We start from the raw sequence: 26,362 nt of genomic DNA, 5'->3' as shown, positions 1-26,362 counted from the left end.
AAGAAGACATCGAGTGTTGGATTTATTATCATGGATTCACTGTATAGAGTCTCCTTAAAGACTCTGCAGGTCGAGGCTGGATTAGGAAGCTCATGAAAGAGAGACGATCACATCAGAGCCTCGTTAGAACAGATCAGCTGTCTGCTTCACATCAAAAACAAAAGTACATTTCTAACATGCAGCGTCCCAAACATATTAAAGAAACAGTAAAAGATGTCCTTGGATGTTTAAACAACCTTTCAGACCTCAGGGATCAATATTTTGAAGATCAAAGAAGTGATTTTGGTGACGTACATGACTTCACGTGTGGGGAAATATGATGATTGGTCAAATTTGTGGAAAAGTTGCAGCAATTGTTTGAATTTTCGTGAACACTGTAACTTCCTGGAGGGACTGGTTATAGGATCTGTCAGTTCAATCTTTGGCTCAGCAGAAATCATCAGGAAGTCAAATTTGACCTACAGCCAAAACTGTCAACAATCCCAGCCATGTTTCCAACAAGAATGCACTCACATGTGTCAGGAACTATTTGTGTTTAAAGGACCAAAGTTGTGTTTTTTAACTGTAGCCATGGCAACAAAACTGTAACTGTACAATTGTGAGAATTGACCTTGTTTTTTTATTTATTATAAGTATTAAAGTGTTTGCTTTTGTGGTGCACCATCTCTATATTAATGAACCTGATGTTATATATTTGAACTGGTACTTTATGCACTATGGTAGAATAGATATGCAATAAAACATTCTGAAAACTGTAGAAGTGAGATTGTATCTGAGTTATTATTAGGCTGTCGCCTGACACATACATGTTTTTTACAATGCAAAATAATGAAAGTAGAAGCTCAGCGTTGTAATATATTTTCTATATTATGGCTTCAAAAATGTTAAATCCCAGAAACTTTTTTGCTAATTTGTCTTTTAGTGTCACTAAAAATCACAAGTGGTTGACATGGAATAAACTAATTTCAAAGAGGAGAGATAGAATATTCAGTCTTTCCTGTGGTTCTCCACTAGGGGGCACCAGCTGCCCTGAGTTTCAACACCTGCCTGATTCATGCAGCTCTGCATTTATAATCTAACCTCGGTGAGACCTGCAGGGTTAAGCTGTGGCTCTGCTTCTGATTTCAAACGTCCTGGATAAAACTTTAAAACTGCAGCCAGAGAAACGACAAAGGATGCAGACAAAGAGAATGCAAAGGAGAGGAGGAGAGGGAGGCAGGACTCGGTAAGGTAAAGGCATCTACCTTGTATTAAGGTGTAGTCAAGATGTTGAAGAATGTTCCAGGTGTTCCGGTTTGTAAATTGTATAAATTGAGATGTCAAATCCGGCAGTGCTCACCGTTAGATCAGCGTAGGGTTCCCGCTGCTTGATGACCATAAAAAGGCCCTGGATTACATTCGCTCCCTGGGATAATCTGTTGTTGTGTTTTTTTTTGAGGCCTCCGTTTCTTTGCCCTTGAAAATGAGGATTTCATCCTCTCCCCTCATCACGTTCTTGCCGACCGCCAACTTGACTTTCTCCCTTGTTTAATTGAGGATTTATTATTATGGATATATGAGAAGATGATTACTGGACGTTTTACTGGACAATTTTAATTACCTCCTCTTTAGAGGTGTTTCTCTTTTCTTTCTTCTGGTGGAGCCACAAATGTTGGTGCGATCAGTAAAACCTTCATATTGTGCACTTTGATGTGTTTTGACTTCAGCAACAAGTTCATAGACTGGATTGTTCTCATATACACTCACCCCAAGGCCTCTGTGCTTACTAATGGAATTATCTCCTCTCCATTCTAACTGGGAAGAGGCACCAGACAGGGGTACCCCCTCTTCCCTCTACTTTTTGCAGTTGTGCTTGAACCGCTATAGCAGTGGCTATCCATAAAGAACCTGCATTTCCAGGCATTCTAATTGGAGACAAATGTCACAAACTAATGTTATATGTGGATGACATTCTTTTGTTTGACTCATGCATAATAGACATTTTAACCAAATGATCAGAAATAACAGGTAATGCATAGATTTCTATCAAATAAGGTAACAGAGACTTATTGCCTGTACTGTACACGGATCAATTATGCTGTTGTGCATCACAACCCCCCAAAGGCCCATTCTGAGCCAGGAACAACCCTGGCGGATACTCAATTATACTTATCAATGAAGCCAGACGAAACCAATCAGCTATCTAAACTAGAAGCATGCCTTAAGGACATAACGATCTGGATGACAAGAAGCTTTCTGCTACTTAATTCAGACAAAACTGAAGTTATTGTGCTCGGCCCAAAACACCTTAGAGACTCTTTCTCTAATGATATAGCTGCCCTAGATGGCATCAGCCTGGCATCCAGCACTACTGTTAGGAATCTGGGAGTTCTATTTGATCAGGATATGTCCTTCATCTCCCACATAAAACAAATATCAAGGACAGCCTTCTTTCATCTTCGCAACACAGCAAAAATCAGACACATCCTGTCTCAAAACGATGCAGAAAAACTAGTCCATGCATTCGTTACTTCCAGGTTGGATTATTGTAACTCGTTACTATCAGGCTGCCCTAATAAGTTACTAAAAACTCTGCAGCTGGTACAAAATGCTGCAGCACGTGTGCTGACAAGAACTAGGAAGAGAGATCACATCTCTCCTGTATTAGCCTCGAAGCCAGTGCAGAGCTTACAAAGCTCTCAATGGTCAGGCACCATCATATCTTAAAGAGCTCATAGTGCCATATTAACCCTCTAGAACATTGCGCTCCCAGGATGCAGGCCTGCTTGTGGTACCTAAAGTTGTTGTTGATGATGATGTTGATGATGATGATGATGATGATGTAACAAGAACATATGTTGTTGTTGCTCTCTTTGCCTGTCTCTATCCTGCATCTCCTTCTATCCCATGTTCGGCCCATCCAGTCGAGGCAGATGTTCAACATGAGTCTGGTTCTGCTCGAGGTTTCAAAGTTTTTCCTTGCCACTGTGCCGAATGTTGCTAAGTGCTACTCATGGTGATTCATGTTGGGTCTCTCTCTAAAGAACAAAGAGTCAGTCTAGACCTGCTCTTTTTGTAAAGTGTCTTGAGATAACTTTGGTTATGATTTGGATTTTCACTTATTTTTTTAAAGTTGTATCTGTAGTCATCGATCTTTTCTGTGTCTGATCAGCCGTAGTTGATTACTGTTTACTCGCAACATTTACAAAAAGCGGAAATGCAGCCACTTAGCTCCGCCTACCCTCTCTGGCAGACCAACCACTGCTGGCTGATGGACACACCCAGCAGACACCCAGGCCATAATACTGCAAATGCTAAAGCTTTCATCAGTGGGCCATAGGCTCAATCACCATTGTGTTATCTCATTTCGTGGTAGATAGTAACTAAAATTTTCGAGATTATTACTTTGAAAGAAAAAATTAAAAAGTATGATTGTTAATTGTATGGACATGAAAACGCACTGCTCACAGTAAAAAATATATTATAATTATTTATTCTTTTATTTATTATTTATTTATTTTTTATTATTTATTATATTATAATTATTTATTATTTTATAATTAAAATATATTATTATTTATAATTATTATATTATACGCTCGCAATCTCTGTTAGCGGCTAGTCTAGGAGTCCTAGACTCTGGTCTCCTCTTCATCCTGGCTGGACTCCTCATCATTGCTCTCCTGTAGGCTTTCGGGCGGGGTGTAGAAGATGTAATCATCAGTCCGAGGTGCTGTAGCTAACCTGTATCTCCCTTAGTTCGTGGCCCTGATCATCCATGTCACTCGTCCTAGCAAGGGAAGGCACAACACCATTATCAGTGGTATGAGACAAACTGGAAAAAAGACAGTTGCTGAACGCCACCAGGTGTTACTGAGATCAGAATATTTGATTTTTTTTAGGAGTCAGATTTTTCCTACACTACCTGTCCCCTATTCCACATTGTAATAAATGGTAAATGCACTGTACTTATATAGCTTATTATAGCTTATATAAATAAGCTACTTATATAGCTTATTTGCTATTTTTTTTTTTTTTTTGTTATTTTAACATGTAAAGTGTCTTTGAGTACTTTTTAAAGCACTATATAAAATAAATCTATTATTATTGTTATTATTATTATCATCATTATTATTACTATTATAGTGCTTTTCTGGTCTTCTGACCACTCAAAGTGCTTTTACACTACATGTCACTTTCACCCTCACATTCACATACTGATGGCAGAGGCAATTTGGGGCTCAGTGTCTTGCCCAAAGACACTTCGACATGTGACTGTAGCTGTAGTCGAATCCCGAACCTTCCAATTGAGAGGCGACCGATTCTAAAAAACAACAACACTGAGAATATTTACATTTGCAGCTTACCTGCTTTGCGCCAGTTCTTGTTCTGACACGTGGTACACGAGCGCCACACCAATGCAGTCTCCAAAGACATTAATGACAGTGTTGCAGCGATCTCTGGGAGGGACAAAGCAGGGAAATGTATTGATTCATACTGACTTTACAACATTACAGAAAGGACACCTACAAAGATTTACTAACAGATGTTACAGTGCTCTCTGCAAAGCCACCAGACCTCATTCAGAAAAAAAGTTAAAAAAAAAAAATATATATAACATAATATATATATATAATAATAATAAAGGGATTTGCTTGTCTCCTGCTGCCTCAAACAGTTTGTTATTTTGTGTAATTGTGTGTTACACAAATATATCGTTGACTTTGGTGTTTTAAACTACTGTCAGCTTCCCCAGCTTCACAAACACATTCACACACTGATCACTGAGGCTGCTGTACAAACTGTCAAGCTACCCATCGCCGATGGCTATGCCTTGTGGAGCAATTTTGGGTTCAGTGTCTTGCCCAAGGACACTTTGGACTAGAGGAGCTGGGAATCAAACCACAAACCTTCCGATTACACCAGGGGGGAATACTACAAAGCAGGATTTGTGCTTATTGAGGTAACAACAGGGTCAACTCTGAGTTTTTAGTACTATGAAGGTGGTTCACTTCTTACCGGGGTAGATCACCGGGGTAGATCACCATGGTAACTTATGCTGAACACCTAACCTCCCTCGGAGCAGGTTATGTTGGAGATAAGAGATCAACCTGAACTAAATGGTAAATGGACTGTACTTATATAGCGCTTTTCTAGTCTTTGCGACCACTCAAAGCTGCTTTTACACTACAAATCACATTCACCCATTCACACACTGATGGCAGAGGCTGCTACCTAAAGTGCCCAACTGTCAATCAGATACCACATTCATACCCGTTGGCTATGCCACCGGGAGCAATTTGGGGTTCAGTGTCTTGCCCAAGGACACTTCGACATGTAGGGAGGGAGCTGGGGATCGAACCTCCGACCTTCCGATTGAAAGACGACCGACTCTACCACTGAGCCACAGCCGCCCCTAAACAATAAACACCACCCACTGACCAATCAGGTCTCTTGATTCAGGAGCTCTGTGAGCTGATGGTTAAAGGGAGGAGGGAGAGAGAGCGGTAAAATACTTCCTGTTAACCGTCTTTTATGAAATATATTCATGAAAGATATTCATCGAGCTTTACTGATATACATCTACATTAACGAACCAAAACTATGAATCTAATGTAACACAAATGTTACAATAAATATATGGTGCTCTAATGATGGAGCAGTGGTTTGGTTATATTTGCTCATTTACACAGTCTTTGCTTTCTTTGCTGTTTGTCCTTCCTGCATTCAGCCGCTGCAGCTCAGTGGATTTCTGTCTGGATTATGTGTAACTTCTTCATGTCTTTCTAAAATCAGAGTTTGCTCTGAGTTTGTAAAATTCATTCAGTCATTTGCACCAGACAACGCCCCTTTTATGTGAACGCGCTCATAGAAACCCTGGGTTGACTTAACGAGCTGATGTTCAAAGTAGCATCTACTTTATTTATATTTCTTGGCCTCCAAAAACGTTTGCACTTGAAATCACCTTACAGTTTGTGATGTTACAGTGACTTCAGTTGAAGTAGTTAATTGCTTTTGATTGTGACAGTGCTACAGATGTTTACTTGGTGAATAACTGTCCAGAAGCAGTCGTGGTAATCTATCACTAGACATTTTGTTTCACAGACTGAACTTACAGGAGCCACTCTATAACCACCAGAATGGCGGCTTCCGTTCCAGGTAGACCAACCGCCGTCAGCACAAAGAGAGTGGTCACTGCTCCTGTCGCTGGGATCCCTGCTGCTCCTATGCTGGACACTACTGATGTTACCCTGCAGGAATATAATAAAGGTTTCAAGGTTCTGTACAATTATATAATATAGTATAATATATATTAATAGTACTTTTATCCAATAATAACAGTTGCAGCTATAATGTTCTGAAGAACAGGAACAGGAGCTTACAAGAGCGTGATTAGCTGGCCCAGGTTTAAATGGATGTGGTTGAGCTGACAGATGAAAACTGCTGCGACCACTTCATAAAGGGCAGTCCCATTCATGTTGAGGTTAGTGTCAATGGGCAGCATGAAGCGAGTGATTCTTCTGTCGATCTTGAGTCGATCCTCACAACACTGGAAAGTGTGCGGCAGTGTGGCAGAGCTTGGAGAGACACAATGTTTGTTAGTTCACTATTCCTATGGAAAGGTTATAGATGTGGGCAGCAAACAATCAGTGGTCATGACCTCATAGCTCTCTGTGATGCTACCCTGTTGCATCATCTTACCTGGATGAGATGAGCAGGGCGGTCAGTAAAGCAGGAGATACCCCCCTAAAAACATCAAAGGGGCTACGTCTCGTACACAGGAAATATATCAAAGGTAGAACTATTGCTCCATGGACTACGAGCCTGAAACACACAATGAAAGAAAAGTCAATTCTCATTAACTCAAATTACTCACACCAGCTAGAGCTGGACATTTGGTTATAATGCAGATGACAAGCTGGACTCTAAATGACATATTTAAAGCTTTAACACTCATTATACTCAACAATAAGAATAATGATAATAGAAATAATAAATATGATTTTAGAATGACAAAATAATTATTGAAATATACAGTATTTAGAAAAATACACACCAAAGGAACAGGTAAACAGACGGATATTGACCTGGGCAAAACTCCTAAAGGGACCTTATGTAACTTTGGAAAGAGGTAGTCGGACTCAATGTTTAATTAACAGGCAGCAAAATGGACCCTTGGCTGTCGATTACACTTTGTTGTTATGGTCCTTTTTCGTCTGAAATGACCAGTAGCTTGTGGAGGCTAACTGTAGCTAGTGTTTATAAACTCTAGCTAGATACTGCTTTTTATAAAACGTTTCTGAATAATTTGAATTAAAGGGCCAGTTCGCTCATTTACAACCTCAGTCCTATCATGCTATAATGGGGAGCTAATGCCATTATGGTAAGAAAAAAACGCAATTTTCGCTCTGTGCATGTGGAGGACGCTATCCGCTTCTCCAATGGGCCCTGGAAAACCTCCGCCAGTCTATGTAAACGCGTCATCTGGCGGAGGCCAGGGAGCTCACTAAATTACACTTCCTCGATTTAGTGCACTCGCCTCCGATGTCATGTCTCATTAAGAATCGTCAGGTTTGAAATGTAGACTGCAGACCTGAAGATTTTTTATACGATCCACAGGTATATTCTTGTCGTGTTTCGGATTCTGTACCGCTCTGAGCCATTGCCTGCAGCGAAACTGTAGTATTTCACTCCAGCATCTCTCGCTGGGACGTTCCTTTCATATGAAGGGCACAATGCATGCTGGGTGTTGTAGGAATGTAGAATGGGTGAAACCCCGAGCTGTTTGTATAACTTTCTCCACAGCTATGGTGCCAATTTCAAATATTATTGCTTCTATGGATTACAAAGAACACCAGCTTTGACTGACAGAGTTTTCCCAGGGCAAATTGCTCCTTTAGTGACTCTTTTATCCTTTTATTGTCATGATTGTTATGGTGAAAAAAGAGTTACAGGCCCTCTTTCATTTATTATTTCATGCATGCCTATTAAATCTTTTTGAACAGCTGACACTGAGGCAAAGATAAGCTGGTTATGCTAATGCTAAAACATGATGTACACAACTCTAGCACAAGGAGTAGAACGACAACATCAATCCAAAGTTTGCTCACATTAGCCTATATAAGCTATGACTTTTATTGATTAATTCCACTTCTTCTATAAGAATGAAAAATCCCATAGTTTTGCTTTGAAGGCCCAGTTGTTGTTTTTTTTAGTATGACATATTTTTTCTTTGGCAACCGACCATTAAAAGTCATTTACAGCTGTTGCTACATTTAAAAGAATCAGAAATCATGAAGAAAGGTTAATTCCCTGAGCTAAAATACCAGTAAATGTGTGCCAAAAATGTAAGGTGAACATACCCGATAAAAACCACGGCCATAAACTTTGCCAGTTTGAAGATGGTTTCCCAGTCGTGAACTTCAACAATATGGCTTGTAATCATGAACATGACTCCAATGGGCAAAAAGCTAGAAGACAACCAAGAAAAGAAAAGATGAAGGAAATCTGCCGAAGGGTTATTTTTTAACAAACTTAAAACTGGAGAATGCAACTGAAAGAAAAAACAAACAGCAAGAACGAGTCAGCGATCAGAAGTCGTAGGTGCATGTTGCAAAGTACTGCGCATGGTGGATTCATGTTGGATCTGTCTAAATAACATAACCAAGAGTACGGTCTACGCCTGCTCTGTTTGTAAAGTGTCGAGATAACTTTGGTTATGATTCGGATATACAAATAAAATTTGATGAATTTGATTGATTGATGTAGGTAGTAGAGATATTTCACTCATGAACAATTCGTTCAAAAATAACTAATCTTTTTAGTGAACGGAGTGATCCGTTCAGTTCCATGCATTGCCTTGTTGCTGCTGTTCACTCTGCTCTGCTCGCGGCTTCCCAATCCCTCCCTCCTTCCTTTTAGAAAACCAGACTGATTAATGTGAGCACTCGCCAATAGACTTTTGGAGGAGGGCTGTATATGTCAAATGACCGTGTCATTGGTTCGGAGAACTACATAACGTATCACTTGACCGAATGTGTCTCTCAATCACTCACTCATGAACCAGAATGGTCCTGGTGAACGTTACGACCCGATTACGAACGAAAGTGGGGCAGAAATATTGCAGGCGAGCATACAAAGCCAATTCACAGATGTTTCAAGCACTGACAGATGAACATAAACTACATCATGTTTGTTTATTAAGACACTATAAAGTCAGAGGGTTTTGTAATGCACAAGTTGGGCCAAGTAACTGTTATATCGTGATGATTTTACGAGAAGACCAGTGAATGCAACAGGAGCCGTCATTGTTCATGAACGAGTGAGAGAGGAAGGAGCGAGTGGGTTTTTACGGGTTTTAACTGGGCGCCGCTTGTGATATTTTTCAGCGAAAGTTGCCACAGACATCCAGTCCATAATAATACTATATATTGCAAATGCAAAGGCTTTCATCAGTGGGTCATAGCCTCAATCACCATTGTGTTCCCTCATTCGGCGATAGATAGAGACTTAACAGACATTTATTTAAATGAAAATCTTCAAGATTATCATTTTAAACAACTACAACAGAAAGTGCTCCCAAAATTAATTTCCTACTCTACATTAAAATATGGAGAAAGGGAATCATATATATGTTATGTTATGATGTTTCACCTTACCGCAGTATCAGGCTGAAAAGCATTTTTATGGCCTCGTTGAGAGCAGTAAGGATGCAGACCAATGCCTCCCCTGCTGTCCCGATACTGTTGAGGGTTAGGCCGACATAAAAAGACCAGGCAATCAGCCCCAAAATGTTGGCCCCCTCAACATAGTGACCCACCGTCCGCACTTCTGTTGCATTCTGTAACAAGATGAGGAACTCATAAGAACATTGGTCTGAGGAGGATAACCGGTCATTTAAATGTAAACTTCATAAAATGATTTTCATAGTGACTTAGAGACAAAGTTTTACCGTTTCCAGGATAGAGTTTTGCCCATCTGCTTCAATTTCCACCTCCACCATTTCTGTACTGAACTATAGAAAAACAATGATTTCATATGACAAATATAACAAGGAAATAATGGACATGAATAGTGCATCTTCTAGTACAGCGGTTCCCAAACTTTTTATGCAATGCACCCCCTTCTAGATCCCAACCGGGTGGATGTACCCCCGACACTTAAAAAAAACAAAACACTATTTATAGGCGCATTAAAGACATCAAGATTACTTCTGCACAAATCAAGATATTCAAAATAAACAACAGATCAAGGCGCTCTTACATTCGAAACTGAAACTACACTGCAACAAACTGACGCACAAGTCCTCACTTTTAAGGAGCAAAGAAGATGAATGAGGGCGAGGAGAAACGCACAGGCAGATTGGCCCATCTTGAGAGAAAGTTACACACGATCCACCAAGTAAAGAAAAACTAGATTGACACATACACAGGCTCAGACACATATCACGGGGACAAAAAGCGGATCCATCTGAGGATTCTCAAGTGAAAAATCCCACTTGTGTAATTAATTTTTCCTTACGCGCACCCCAGAGAGGTAGCTTGCGCACCCCACTTTGGGAATCCCTGCTCTAGTACACCTTCATGCAAGTGTACCTGTTGGAAGCAGGCCCTCAAGAGGTTCTCTGGGAAGATGTTCCTTTTAACAACAAACAAAAGTCACAGTATCAGTAACTTTGTAAATGTTGACAAACCACACAAGATATGCAGCTACAATGAGATGTCTAACTCTGTAGAACACATGACATACATAATCTATGATTTCATGACGTCAGAATATAAGCTTTGCTCTCACCAAATGATATCCAAAAGTGCTGCAAGAGTGAAGGAGGACTCCTCATCATATGTCTCAGGCTCTTTGATAGCATGGGAAACTCCTGGCTTGATCAACATTACCAGTATTAACCCTACAACACAAAATGTAAAGATAAAAACACACATGAAAAGCAAAGATCACAAATTTGCTCCGCGAGGCTAAACCTGAACAATTCACTCTCCGATCTCCTGACGTAAACTTGGTAAAAAAGAGTGCAAAAACTAAGCACTAAATGAGGATATATTTTGAATGGGTGCATTTCCCATGAAATAACTTTGCAGCCATTAAAGCCAGTCTCACAGCTGAATACTGAGGCAACCCTTTAGTCATTTTAACCACAAAATATGTAAAAACAGATCCCAAGTTTAATAAAACCAGAATTCCCCTTTAATAACACCTGTATTTCTCCTTCCATGATGAGTCAAAATGCAGCGCTGCAAGAAAGGCCTAACGTGTGTATGACATGGAGAGAAAAACACATTTCTAAAGATGACCAGGATAAACTTATGACATTTATTACCTGGTTGAAAAATCTATATTAAACTGGTCACAGAGGATATTTAGTGATCAAGTAACACTGAAATGTTTAAATTCCTCAGATCACATGTTTTGAACAATAAAAAGGGCTCCCATCCTGATCAAGTCAATGTACAGCGTGCTTTTCTTACCGGTGGTCACAGCCAGTAGAGTTGTTGAGACAAAGTATGCTGTAGCACGAAGAGCAATCTTTCTGGAAGCTTTGATGCCGAGACCAGAAACTCCTAGAAAAACAACAACAAAGAGAACTGGATATATGCGAGGGTTACATAATGGTAATGTCATTAAGATAGTTAGAGGAAATGCAATTATATACAAAATAACGAATGAGTTTAGGTGTGTTGATTGAGACCTCTGTGGGGATTATGTCGAGACATACACTATGACTGTGAGACCACATGTGTCAGATGGAAAGTATTATTCAGATCATACTTGAAACTACCCGTCACCACAGACACCCAGTCCATAATAATACGATATACTGCAAATGCAAAGGCTTTCCTCAGTGGACCATAGGCTCAATCACCATTGTGTTACCTCATTCGGTGATAGATAGTGACTTAACAGACACTTATTTACATGAAAAAGTACTTTACTTTAATGAACATCTTTAATGTAAACCCACAACCAAACAACAACCATCATACATGCAACACAAACTAAAATGGACTGTACTTATATAGCGCTTTTCTAGTCTTTTGCGACCACTCAAAGCTGCTTTTACACTACATATCACATTCACCCATTCACACACTGATGGCAGAGGCTGCTACGTAAAGTGCCCAATTGTCAATCAGATATCACATTCATACCCGTTGGCTATGCCACCGGGAGCAATTTGGGGTTCAGTGTCTTGCCCAAGGACACTTCGACATGTAGCCTGACGGAGCTGGGGATCGAACCTCCGACCTTCCGATTGAAAGACGACCGACTCTACCACTGAGCCACAGCTCTAAACAGCTCTGCGATTTCCTAACCTCTACAACAACACACAAATCTTTATGAGGCTTCAGCCTTAAAAGGTGTTCACTTTATCAATGAGTGTAAATAATATTTAATTTAGAGTCAACCAGCAGGCCAAACATTTTGGTGTACACATAAAGTAAGCGAGCACATCCTCTGTGTACAACAGCCACAGCGCCGAGTTTCACCCACCTTGTGATTAAGCCTATTTTTCACTTACTGTGACCAGACAAGGTGAAGCGTAAAGCAGAACTTTTCTGTTGATGTTCCAGGATATGTGGCAAGAAATAGACAAAAACTTATGACGCAAAAATGAACCAGACCCTCATCCCTCGAGAAACAATGTTCCAGGCCTTTTACAGTGAGACTATATTCTGATAAATTGTTAAGCTGTTAGTGGTGATAAATAAATAAATGTATCTATGTGTCATGAAGGACAAACAAAAATGGGAGTACACAAGCAACTGTTGTAGGTTTCAAAATATTCAAGGTTTTACAAATGTTTTAAGAGGTACCAATTAGTTTTAATTGACCTGCAAAAGCAAATCGGACAATAAGTGTGAAGACTGGCAATAAAAATACGATTGGAAAATAGTCAGTCACCGGGATGGATGTGAAGCGATTGGCTTACCGGTAACCACACTCGTAACAATGAGTGGCACAGTCACACTCTGAAGCATGTTCAACATAATCTCTCCTGGAAAGCGGATGTATAATTTGTCATATTCAGACAAAGTGAAGCACAACTTGACAACAATTCCCAGAGAAATACCTGTGAGACAAAAACAAAAACATATTGATAATTGAGCTCAGGAAAGAGTTATCGTAGCTGGGAAAATAAAACATAATAGACATAAAACAATGATAGAACTTGAAATTTATAATCCAGTCAAACAATAAGAACAATCTAGAACAATAAGACGTATGTTAAACTGAGGTCACACAATAATATCTCTCTGTTTCTCTTGTTGACCTATTATTAATCACATTTTATTTATATAGATATAGATATATACAAATCATAACCAAAGTTAACTCAAGAAACTTTATAACAAGGCTAGGTCAAAACGTAGCATGTGACTAACCGCATCAGGTCAATGTGAGCTTTTGTCTGTAACACTGGAAGCGTGGCGTGTACGTGACGGCTGCGTGTTCATTTTCATTTGAAATGCATGAAAACATGAGTCTTCACTTTGAAATACACAGTGAAAATAAGTTGTGATGAGTCCTATTGATCTCTGACAGCAATATTAACATCTCTTCCTGTAGTAAAAGTCACAGGCATGAAGAGTAAAGCAGGTCAACACTTCCACTATGCTTTTTCAAAGTAAAAGCCCGATGTGGAATTCTGACTCCCCTCGTTTGTAAACAATGCTTTTATTTTGAAATGTTTCCCGGGCCGTTGTTGTTGTTGCAGCTCTTTTTAAACATACAAATCAGAAAGATTTGAAATATATTAATAATTAAGCTAATCTGACACGCCGACATCATGTGTGAAAACTATTGAGTCCGATAATTCATACAAACAATAAGTAATATAATTACTTATAACTGTGGTCATCCTTTTGAGGAAACTGTTATGATTTAACTGTCCACTAGATGGAGCTGTTGTAGAAGATTGTAGGTCTGTGTCCCACAACGTTGAACCCTCTGTATCTTTGTATGTCTTCTTTTCAGCAAGCTTCACAGTATACGACTCTACCTTATTACTTTGCAAGCAGGTTAAAATGCACAAAATCTGATGGGTCAAAGGATGCTCTGGATACCCGGGAAACAGAATGTGGCATGTTTTTGTTTTCAAAATGGAAGATTTATTTTCAATTTTAGTCACTCATAAATGCTCTTGTGTAGATCATTTTTGCTAGTACAGTTGTTGTATCAAAGTTTCCAATATTACTATCGTTAACCGTTACACAAACCAACCTACAAATCAACCAACATAAATGGTTGGTGGTTCTTTTGATGTAAAATCAGTCAATACTCACCCATGACAACAGCTGACAGATTTGCAATCAGAAATGCATGCTCCTGGATGCAATCACAGCATGTCTTCATCCAGCCACAGCAGCCGCCGTGTCCAGAGACTTCATCCTCCTCAGTTACATTGTTGTTCATAATTTTTATGTAGAGTTAGTTAAACTAAAAATGGAAAAAAACTGACATTAGCCAGCTAATATTGGCAGAGAGCTATCAAAACAATTTACTGACACTTGAATATTTTATTTGCGCACCTTTAGGCAGCGTTAATTTACAAGCTAATCAACTCACGAGGCTCTTTTTGAATGAATTAATAATATTAAAGTACTCACCAGAACAGACAGCAAGAGATGAGCCGCAAGAAATGTTTTGCTCTTTTCGTGTTTTGTTTTGAAACAGATTTTGAATGTAAGAGCTTAATGACAAATATGAGAATCACGTGACCTAAGAATGTAAACATCTAGCTGGCCATACTGATCCTTCAGGCTTCTGTGGACACGCCTATGATTCTTACCAATGCCATTAAGAGCAGTTGTAGGAGCCAGAGGAAACTCTCTCATGTACTACTTCATGTTTACAGTGACAGTCTGAGCAAATATGACAAGAAATTAGTTTTAATAATGTTACCTTCTACAGCTGTAATATATTGCAGTATATGATATTATCGTGTGACTTCCCAGATCGCAGTCGACTCGGGGGCGGATCCGCCAGCGGTCCTGAACAAAGTGAGTAAACTATGCTGTCAAATATGCTTTATTTGTTTGTGTCTAGTCAGTTTAATTATACTGGTCATAGACAGCGTAATTACTTTGTCTGCTGTTTTTTCAATCTGAAACGTCAATCTTATTGCAAGTCACGCTAGCTTACATTGCAGCATATTAGCATAAGCTAATATGCACAGAACAAAAATATAAATGCAACATTCTTGTTTTTGCTCCCATTTTTGTAGATGTAAGACTTTTTCTATGTACACAAAAGGCCTATTTCTCTCAAATATTGTTCACAAATGTGTCTAAATCTGTGTTAGTGAGCACTTCTACTTTGCCGAGATAATCCATCCACCTCACAGGTGTGGCATATCAAGATGCTGATTAGACAGCATGATTATTTCACAGGTGTGCCTTAGCCTGGCCACAATAAAAGGCCACTCTAAAATGTGCAGTTTTATCACACAGCACAATGCCACAGATGTCGCAAGTTTTGAGGGAGCGTACAACTGGCATGCTGACTGCAAGAATGTCCACCAGAGCTGTTGCCCATGAATTGAATGTTCATTTCTCTACCATAAGCCGTCTCCAAAGGCGTTTCAGAGAACTTGGCAGTACATCCAACCGGCCTCACAACCGCAGACCACGTGTAACCACACCAGCCCAGGACCTCCACATCCAGCATCTTCACCTCCAAGATCGTCTGAGACCAGCCACCCAGACAGCTGCTGCAACAATCGGTTTGCATAACCCAATAACTTCTGCACAAACTGTCAGAAAACGTCTCAGGGAGGCTCATCTGCATGCTCGTCGTCCTCATTGGGGTCTCCACCTGATTGCAGTTCGTCGTCGTAACCGACTTGAGTGGGCAAATGCTCACATTCGATGGCGTCTGGCACTTTGGAGAGGTGTTCTCTTCACGGATGAATCCCGGTTTTCACTGTACAGGGCAGATGGCAGACAGCTGTACATTCTCTAATAAAGCCATAGATTACAACAACAAGGATCTAACTTGTTGACAGCACCTCCACCTGGAGGAGATGAGCAATGACCTTACAGCAGTCTGTATTTTACTGATCCACATTTCACTATAACTGTTAAATTACCTTTTTTATATTCAGTCAAAACAAAACATTACATTTAGTGATCTGAAAGAAAATATACTATGGGAAGTTCTCAGTGTTCTAATTAATTAGGCCTACTTAAAAAAAAGGTCATACCTAAAAATAATAATATCACTTTAAGTTTACAATATATTTTTGAACATATTCACCACTTCATTTCGTTGTCAGTCATCCCTTTCGTCTGGCACCATGTTTTTGAACAGTTCAACGGCTTTGTATTCATATGCATGCAGCGCAGTGTAACAATTCAGCTGTTGGCAAAAACAAATACAACATAAAGTTATTATGGAAACAACATGCCATTTGAGGTGAAACGAGGACATTTGAACCAGAGTACACCAGAGTTTCACAATGCTGAAAGTAAATCAGGTAATAGCTGTGTTTTAAGACAGTGGCCAAAAGGTGCCGCCATTACGCTACTTTTCCAACTAGCTTACTGGCTCTAAGGGAAGACGCTGCTGTTGCCCCACCACATATGCCACAGTATGAAGAACTGGTGAATATGGACTGAATGTTTTCATAAAAGGCCTATCTTGATTTTTTTTTTAAAATCATCCACACGAGCAACTCTGTCCCCATTCAATAAATCAAACATACTGAATTGGCAAAAACTGACGTGTCACATGACACGTTCCCACCAATCCTCGCCTCGCATCAAATTTCTTGGCTGCTCCAACAGGAAGTCAACAAGCACCTGACATCTTAAAAGATTCTTTCAACTGTATGACAGCCACTTAGCATTTTATGAAGTTTCCTTGAATATTTGGGCAGATATCGCGCGCATGTATTTTGTTCAGCCTTTCGGTTGTTATTAATATAATTTGTGTTCAAATGAACGGTCAAGGTTGTGTGGAATTTTTCCAGGGATCATCAAGAGGGTAACTTGTCGAAATTTAAATTTATATGGGGGGGGGGCAATTTATTTTATGACGTTGACTTGGTGAACCCTGGTTTCCCCTGGTTTCCCCTGGAGAGCAGAGAAGGATCATCTTCTCTTGCTGATGGAGGCCAGGTGACTGATTGAAGTACCATGTGGGGATGGGGTAGGGGGTTGTTGATGTTGTATATAAGCTTGACCATTGCAACAGCAAGGGAGAGAACTTTCGCACTTCTCTCCATGCTGCATGTGAATGTAAGTAAAGAGACTTGATTCATAACATTGAGTTTGCTTGTTCTTCACAAATTATCTTCAGGAGGAGAATTTCCCTCACAGTTGTTCCGTTGCTCAATGGCCAGTTCACATCCAAGTGTATCGGAGCGCGTAGCTGAGGCTCGCCGCATGTATGGGCAGATATTCGGGGATGAGGCTCCTCAGCTGGCGGTGTGTGCTCCTGGAAGAGTCAACCTGATAGGGGAGCACAGTGACTACAACCAAGGATTTGTGCTTCCAATGGTAACAATATGACTGTGCTGAGAGGGACACGTGGATCCATGCTTCTCAGTGCAAGGTCTTCCCCTGTAATGATGCTGCTGGAAAGACGACAGCCTAGCTGGTGGGGAGTTGAGGATGGGTCCTGTTGGAAGGTTGTGGCGGCAGTCTTCATCATTGGCCTGGTTACCACCATCACAATCCAGTCTACAGTCGAGCAGAAAGGTCACAGCCATCTCCAAAGAGATAAAACCGGGAAAAAATTGGACTTCAAACGTCCTCATATATTTACACCCACCACACTGCCTACTGATTCACATGCATCCAAAAGTCAAACTGATTCCACTTATACTGATATGCATACACCCAACCCATCAACCATGGGAGGAACTGGACTGATGGCACCAAGAGTGCAGGACAACAGAGAGGGAAGGCGTGACATTGGCATGTCACCACCGCAGGGTCAGGAGACCCCAGAAGAAGAAGCGCGCGTTGAAATTGGTGCAAAAGAACTGTTGAGTAGAAGGAAAAGACAATTGGGTGAGCAGAGTGATTGGAAACCCTGGGGGTTTGATGCTGGTGACTTAATTGATAATTATAGAGAGAAAAATACGTGGTATACCTTTATAGGGTGGTTAAAAAATAGGATGTATGGCCCTGAAACTAGTGTCTTAGCCATTCAGGCTCCTCCAGCTAATTGGCATTCTTTATTCCAACTTGAGGTGAAAGACTGTCCTTGTTTGGATCCAGTTGTTAGTCTAGTACAATATTTTGCTGACCATCTGCACATGGACAATAGCACACGTGAGTATTGCAAATTTTCTCATTTGACGTGGTATAATGTAAGTAGGAACTTGTATAATCATACAACAAAGCAAAGAAACATATATTTATCTTGCTTAGACTGGTTCTGTGATAATATGGTCTCACAAAATGTCCCATTAAATTCAACTTACGCAGAACCAACTGAGATTCCTCTAGACCAAAGTAGTTCCCACCATGCCTGTTTATGTGCAAATGGCCCAGGTCAATTTATGGGGGTGTCACATTGCCCAGATCCTTTTGCAAGTCTACCAACACACAAACCAGGTGCTGGTCACATGAACATGACTTTTAAAAATAGAGAGACTGTCTTAGTAAAAAGGTTCCTTAATGCCCCTGCACACAAAGGGATACCTCCTATTGGTAATTTCTACTGGTTCTGTGAAAATAAGGCATTCTTTTTTCTACCACCAGGATGGTCTGGCTGTTGTTATTTTGTTAACCTGACCATAACCAATCTGGCATTAATCCCTATAGACCTAAACAAACAGTCAAACCATGATCATATTCATAAACGTGAAATGGCACAGTTTTCTAATCTTCAATCTTACCACTGGCGTGTTTCCTTAGGTGAGAAATGGGGTATTGGGTTATTTCCGTGGTATGGGGTAACGTTCTTGGCTGACCATATTGATAACATAACTTATACAATGTCTGCTTTCGCTAATGAAACAATAAAAGGTTTCCATTATTTAGCCGCAAATGATAAATCCCACAGGTTAACTTTGTTAAAACACGAAATGGCTCTTGATTATATTCTGGCAAAAACTGGAGGTCTATGCCTGACATTAAACTTAACAGGAGAGGCGTGTGTGACAATCATTCCTGATAATTCGGATAATATAACCACTGTAATCACCGCACTTGAGAACATTCGTGACGCATTTGGTCCGTCTCAGTCTGCAGGGTTTAGTTTTAACAAATGGTTGAATGACCACTTCGGCCCCTGGGGTACTCTAATCATTTATGTGTTGGTGCCTGTTCTGACTGTGTTCTGTATTGTTTTATGTTTTTGTACTTGTGCCTTAACTTGTATGCGAGCTTTCATGTATCGATGGATAGGTGGAATACTCGGAGGAGAAAAGACATCGGTATATGTTAAAATACCACTTGAACCAGCAGATGATAGTGAAGCAAATTTGTATCATATGTCAGAATGGGTTCCAGGAAACCCATATATTGATTCGGAACAGGAAGAGGTTTAACAAATGTTGTTATTGTTAGTGTGTTTTTCCTATAGTATTAGTTGTAGCATAATGGTAATTTCTTGGGTGTCTTGTGTCTGTTTATTTTAGGTTTTCTAGGTTTTTGTTTATTCATAACATGGTGTGATGTGAAATTTAATTCCAAACAATAATGTATTTACACTTTGTGTCAAAAGGAGGGAATGTGGAATTTTTCCAGGGATCATCAAGAGGGTAACTTGTCGAAATTTAAATTTATATGGGGGGGGGCAATTTATTTTATGACGTTGACTTGGTGAACCCTGGTTTCCCCTGGTTTCCCCTGGAGAGCAGAGAAGGATCATCTTCTCTTGCTGATGGAGGCCAGGTGACTGATTGAAGTACCATGTGGGGATGGGGTAGGGGGTTGTTGATGTTGTATATAAGCTTGACCATTGCAACAGCAAGGGAGAGAACTTTCGCACTTCTCTCCATGCTGCATGTGAATGTAAGTAAAGAGACTTGATTCATAACATTGAGTTTGCTTGTTCTTCACAAATTATCTTCAGGAGGAGAATTTCCCTCACAGTTGTTCCGTTGCTCAATGGCCAGTTCACATCCAAGTGTATCGGAGCTCGTAGCTGAGGCTCGCCGCATGTATGGGCAGATATTCGGGGATGAGGCTCCTCAGCTGGCGGTGTGTGCTCCTGGAAGAGTCAACCTGATAGGGGAGCACACTGACTACAACCAAGGATTTGTGCTTCCAATGGTAACAATATGACTGTGCACTAAGTACGCAACACGATGTTGGTGAACATTGTTCTTTGTAACACCAAATGTTCCTCAAAAATCTGAAATTTTAAGGTTAGCTTTCTTGTTGGCATAGTTTGTGTGTTACTGTAAAATAGCTCAAAGGTGCATCTCATGAACCATCAACTGGCAAGTATATATATAACCGGAGCGCAACACAATGTTGCAATGTCTGACAATGGACGGACAAGGAAGAGGAGTGAGGCTGCATGGCGGAGGAGCTGGGAGGCAAAACAGAGGAAGAGGCAGAAGAGGCTGAGGACATATGTGCATTCCTGATTGAATCAATTTTTGTTTGGTAAAAGGACATGAATGAGTTGCATTTGTTAGGTGTTGTTAAGAAGTTTGTTGATTGTGGAGAATAAGGCCTTGGGCTTAGTGGATTTTGAGTTGATGCCAGGTTTCAGTGAGACAGAGAAAATCAAGTTTATTGTCAGTGATGAATTCATTGAGGATGAGGCTTTTGTTGCTAAGTGAGCGGGTGTTGAACGGATCAAGTTTCATACTGTGTTTTTTGATAGGATGGGAACATTTGGGTAGGGTACGGAGGTTGGTGAATTCACATGCTTTTTATTGTGGTGTGGTAATAAGGAAGCAGAGGTGCGGTGCTGAGTCGACAGGGATGGGATGGAGTTGGCAGAGGTGGAATTATAAATAAACTTGCGCTGGGAGCCTTTATGGGCATGACTGGGTTGGATCTGGATGAGGTTGTTCATATTAAAATCTTTAAAAGTATTCCCACATGGATTATAATTCTTTGGATAGAGGCAAGGAGAGTGCGCAGCAGACATGGAAGTTTTAAAGGGATGTCGGGGACCGTAGCTCCAGGGAAACAGTGGGTTGCAGCGTTAAAGAAACAAATGTTCCTGATTATGGAATCCCCGACTATCAATGTAGTCGGGGAGAAAAGGGGCAGAGGAGATTTTAAGTGTGGTCTAGCAGTCGTATGCGTGGATGGAGAAGGACTTGACGGTGCGGGAGTGTTTATCCATGCTGACGGAGGAGGGAAAGGCGAGGGACGGACAGAGAGAGTGGCCGGAGCTCGCTGCGGTGTTGGTGTGCAGTGCGGTATAGAGCGGCGAGTTCCGGCGCAGGAGGAGAGCTCAGCAGTGTCTGGTGGACAGATCGGAGGTGGCAGGGAAGTGGGCGACTCACAGGAGGGAGGTGGAGGAGGAAGCTTGGAGCTAGCAGCCTGGAGAGGGAAATTGTGCATGTCAAGGATATTGTATTTATTCTCAAGATGGATGTTATGGCGATTTCAAGGAGGTGCATGAGAAGCACGGCACCCTCTCCTGCTGCTAGCACCGACCAGAGACCAGGGTTCGTTATGGGCTGGAGTTGAGCTTGAGATTTTGGCTTAGCCCCGCGCCGTGACCAGGAGTCCTCATGGTCGGTGGCTGGAGGAGGGGCAACAGCAGTGGGACAGTGAGCCGTGGTATCATGCACTGGGAGAGTGGTGTTGGCATGTGCTGGACCGAAGGTGATGGTGTCCATGAGTTTCTCGGTTTCCTGGATGAGGTACAGTGTATAAATTCTTCCTTCCAGCTCTGCAATCTTATCGGCCAGGCGGGCGCAGCTGCCACAGCCGGACGGAGAGATGAGTGGGGCCATGGGTATGTGGTGGCTAAGAAGAAGAAAAAAAAATGAAAACAGGGCTAAAAGTGCATGCAGTATAAGTTAGGTTTGAGCGATCACATGTGGAAAGCAGCCGCGGACAGGGAGGATGCAGGCCACAGAAAAGACGTCAAGCAGCATACAGCAGCAAAACTTACCGACACGGGTCCAACAAGTGGACCCGCTGCGGGGATTCAGCTTCACTCTGCAGATTGTAGCTCCTCGGGGCACCGGTGGCTGCAGTTCCCGTAGCGTTATCTCCCAGAGCTAAGGGCTAAAAACAAGCCAGTGGTAATGCTAGCCTTGGCAGGCTGTCCACGCTGGGAAACAAAAAACCTTAAAATCCGAGAGCCCGATCGCTTGAACAATTAATATGATAAAAGTGCGAATAAAAACAGTCAGGATGCAAAGGTGCAGTATAAAAGATGACTTGAGAAAAAGGTAAAAACTAAACAAAAATGTCAAAATTAAGGCAGAGCTCCTGACAGGCACTCACAACGCCAGCGCATGCTGGTTGTCTTTTTTATCATCCATGTTTGGCATCACGATGTCCTCAACCATGTTAGCATCCTCACTGCTGGAGTAAGCATATTTTGATGAATGCCATCTGCCTACCGTCTGAGTTAACAACCTGATAGCAGAAGGAATAAAAGATTTGGAGTAACGTTAGCTCTCTCTCAGAGGTGCATGATAACGGCGGCCTGAAGGCATCAATGAGAACTCAGCAGACAGAACATGAAGAGGTTGGCTGATAATAACCTTTATCTCATTTACCACCTGATTCTCCCAGAGGGAACACAAGTCTCTTTGTTTGACTCCAGTAATCTTGGAGCAAGCCTTAACAATGCTCCACAGGCTGTTCTTGTCCCTTATGGTTAAGCCAGAACCAACAAATAAAGAAAAGGTTAAAAGACTTTCAATAAAAGAACAATAAAAATGAGTTAAGATTCTCTCGCCGACATTAAAAGAGTACAGCTTCCTCAACAGATAGATTCTCTGTTGACCTTGTTTGACGATAGACTCTGTATTAATATCAAACCTAAGTTTGCAATCAAACACAGATATTTGTACCACTCCACAATCTGAACAGCTTCACCATGTACAACACTTACTTTGTGTTCAGTATTGTGTCTGAAGTCAATGATCTTATCCTTTGTTTTGGACAAATTGAGGTCAAAATAATTATCATCGCACCATTTAACTAACTCAGGTAATGCAGAACCATGATCAGACTCTGAGCCCTGAAGTAAGGACAGGAGTAGTGTCATCAGAAAACTTAACAAGAAGCCTGTTCTCCTGAGAAAGCGTGCAGCTGTTGGTGTACATGACAAATAGAAGGGGTGACAACGTACAACCCTGAGGTGAACCCGTGTTTGATACAGACCTCTTGGACATTTGTCCATTCACAAAAACCTGCTGGACCCTTGCAGTAAGAAAAGGAGTTAAAAGTGTTGGGCAGATCAGAGTCGTCAACTCCATTCACACTAAAGGATTTTTTGGTCTCAGTGTAATGGTTAATGGAGGCCATAGTCTTGATACCTTGCCAGGCTGTTCTAAGGTCTCCACTGCTATATTGTGCTTCAGTTTTTTCCTTTTTCCTTAGCTTGGCCTTCCTTATTTCATTTGTACTTCTCTAGAAACTGCCTTTTTCTCAACAGGATTACCAGTACAACAGGTCAGTTTCTTTTTGTGGATAACTGATTTAAGCTCTTTGTTATTTGGATGGATAACAATGCTTTTAGTTGGGACGGTGGAGTCTACACAGAATGTGAAGTACGACAAAACAGTGTCACAAAGATCATTGATATTATCACCGCATGCATCCTAAAAACAGTACAGTACAGTCAAAGCAGGCCTGAAGAGAAGAGATGCTGTCCTCTGACCAGCATTTCACTGATTTCTCCACACGGGGGAGCCGCCTGAATGCGGGTGTGTACAGGGGCATGAGATACACACTGTTGTGATGAGATGATCCAAGAGGCGGCAGTGGCAGCGATCTATAAGCACTACTCACTGAGCCATAACACAGGTCTATGGTAGAGTTCGTCTGTGTGGTGGCACATGTCACATATTGTTCATACGTCCTCAAAGTCTTGTTTAGTTAACAGTAATTAAAATCACCCAGGACGAATTTTGGAGCATCCGGGCATATTGCGCCGGCTGGTTCGTTAGCGTAGGGGTGGATGTAAACAATAGTGAAAAACAGTTGTTGCAAGTGAAAGGGCCGGATTGAGATGGTCAACAGTTCTACTGTATGTCGGTTGTACAAATCTTCTCCCGAACCACGGATGTTTTACAGTACCTCTGGTTGACGTAGCATCACACACCGCCTCCCCCTTGCTTGTTGGTGATCTCCGGTGAGCAGCCCAGTCGAAATGGAGCGCCGAATCCACTAAGTGACAGGTCCTCGTCCCGGTCCAGATCACTGAGCCAGGTCTCCATGAAGGCCAGTAGGCAGGTGTCCTTCACTTTGTGTTGTGGCCCAACCTCCAGTTCATCCAAGTTGTTGTGGATAGACGTGTAGTGGTAGTGGTAGTGGAGGCCTATGTTGTTCTCGAGTCTCCGACGTATTCCACCTCTTCTCCCTCTTTTCTGACACAGAGATTTAACGTCCAGTCTGTGAAGCTCCGGTGGAATATTTACCGGCACCACACCATCTGTGGTGGACCGGAGTGACAGGAGAAACTCATGACTTAAGGTGATTCTCCCAGGGAAGGCACCATGATATGCGCCCACTTCGTGTCCAGTCTCATGGTCAGTGTAAAGTTAAAGAAGCAGTACACAAAGAAGTGCAAGAAAGTCCACAGACGGCCTCACTGTCGTTGTACTGGGTGATTGACACACAAGCAAGAAAAATATAAAAAACACAATAGACAACAGTCGAAAACGCTCTCAAACAACAGACGCAGGTGAACCACACGAGTTGCATGCTGTGGAGCACCCCGCGATTGGTAGATTGGTAGTGATATAGATGTGATGTAGCTGTGACATAGCTGTAATGTAGCTGTGATATAGATGGGACGTAGCTGTGATGTAGCTGTGACGTAGCTGTGATGTAGATGTGACGTAGATGTGATGTAGCTGTGATGTAGATGTGATGTAGATGTGACGTAGATGTGATGTAGCTGTTACGTAGCTGTGATGTAGCTGTGACGTAGCTGTGACGAAGCTGTGAATAGATGTGACGTAGCTGTGATGTAGATGTGACGTAGCTGTGATGTAGCTGTGATATAGATGTGATGTAGCTGTGATGTAGCTGTGGTGTAGCCTTGATATAGCTGTGATGTAGATGTGATGTAGCTGTGATATAGCTGTGATGTAGATGTGATATAGATGTGACGTAGCTGTGATGTAGCTGTGATGTAGATGTGATGTAGCTGTGATATAGCTGTGATGTAGATGTGATATAGATGTGACGTAGCTGTGATATAGCTGTGATGTAGCTGTGATGTAGATGTGATATAGATGTGACGTAGCTGTGATGTAGATGTGATGTAGATGTGATGTAGGTGTGATATAGCTGTGATGTAGCTGTGATGTAGCTGTGACATAGCTGTGATGTAGGTGTGATATAGCTGTGATATAGATGTGATGTAGATGTGATGTAGGTGTGATATAGCTGTGATATAGCTGTGATGTAGATGTGATATAGATGTGACGTAGCTGTGATGTAGCTGTGATGTAGATGTGATGTAGGTGTGATATAGCTGTGATATAGCTGTGATGTAGATGTGATATAGATGTGACGTAGCTGTGATGTAGATGTGATGTAGCTGTGATGTAGGTGTGATATAGCTGTGATATAGCTGTGATGTACATGTGATGTAGGTGTGATATAGCTGTGATGTAGATGTGATATAGATGTGACGTAGCTGTGATGTAGATGTGATATAGCTGTGATATAGATGTGATATAGATGTGACGTAGCTGTGATGTAGCTGTGATGTAGATGTGACGTAGCTGTGATGTAGCTGTGATGTAGCTGTGATATAGATGTGATGTAGCTATGATGTAGCTGTGATGTAGATAAGATGTAGATGTGATGTAGCTGCGACGTAGCTGTGATATAGATGTGATATAGCTGTGATGTAGATGTGATGTAGGTGTGATATAGCTGTGATATAGCTGTGATGTAGATGTGATATAGATGTGACATAGCTGTGATGTAGCTGTGATGTAGATGTGATATAGCTGTGATATAGATGTGATATAGATGTGACGTAGCTGTGATATAGCTGTGATATAGATGTGATGTAGCTATGATGTAGCTGTGATGTAGATAAGATGTAGATGTGATGTAGCTGCGACGTAGCTGTGATATAGATGTGATATAGCTGTGATGTAGATGTGATATAGATGTGACGTAGCTGTGATGTAGCTGTGATATAGCTGTGATGTAGATGTGATGTAGCTGTGATGTAGATGTGATGTAGCTGTGATGTAGATGTGACGTAGCTGTAACGACATGTTCACTGTGTCTCC

At 41.3% G+C, this 26,362-nt stretch overlaps 1 protein-coding gene across 1 annotated transcript; it reads right to left on the bottom strand.

The window, feature by feature from the left end:
- Positions 1-934: 934 nt before the first annotated feature.
- Positions 935-14,409, bottom strand: LOC138593605 (excitatory amino acid transporter 3-like). Its single transcript, XM_069664677.1, has 10 exons — positions 14,280-14,409; positions 12,926-13,066; positions 11,463-11,555; positions 9,639-9,855; positions 8,343-8,450; positions 6,682-6,804; positions 6,363-6,557; positions 6,096-6,230; positions 4,358-4,439; positions 935-997 (listed from the first exon to the last, which is right to left on the bottom strand). Exons 1-10 carry the CDS (start codon positions 14,407-14,409, stop codon positions 935-937), a joined length of 1,287 nt encoding a protein of 428 aa, XP_069520778.1.
- Positions 14,410-26,362: the final 11,953 nt, after the last annotated feature.

Source organism: Semicossyphus pulcher, unplaced genomic scaffold (assembly GCF_022749685.1).
Source record: "Semicossyphus pulcher isolate SPU_LCO1_2020_fin unplaced genomic scaffold, fSemPul1.0.p SCAF_16, whole genome shotgun sequence".
NCBI classification, from domain to species: Eukaryota; Metazoa; Chordata; class Actinopteri; order Labriformes; family Labridae; genus Semicossyphus; species Semicossyphus pulcher.
The sequence above is the reverse complement of the archived record's forward strand: the minus strand, read 5'-3'. Positions and strand labels throughout refer to the sequence as shown.

Bases quoted from the DNA above. Each gene is read 5' to 3' on its own strand.
- LOC138593605 (XM_069664677.1), bottom strand. From the start codon at position 14,409: ATGAACAACAATGTAACTGAGGAGGATGAAGTCTCTGGACACGGCGGC. The intron at 6,231-6,362 runs GTAAGCTCCTGT...ATATTCCTGCAG, and splicing joins GGCCAGCTAATCACGCTCTT to GGTAACATCAGTAGTGTCCA. The intron at 998-4,357 runs GCGCAAAGCAGG...GGAGAACCACAG, and splicing joins ACGTGTCAGAACAAGAACTG to GAAAGACTGAATATTCTATC.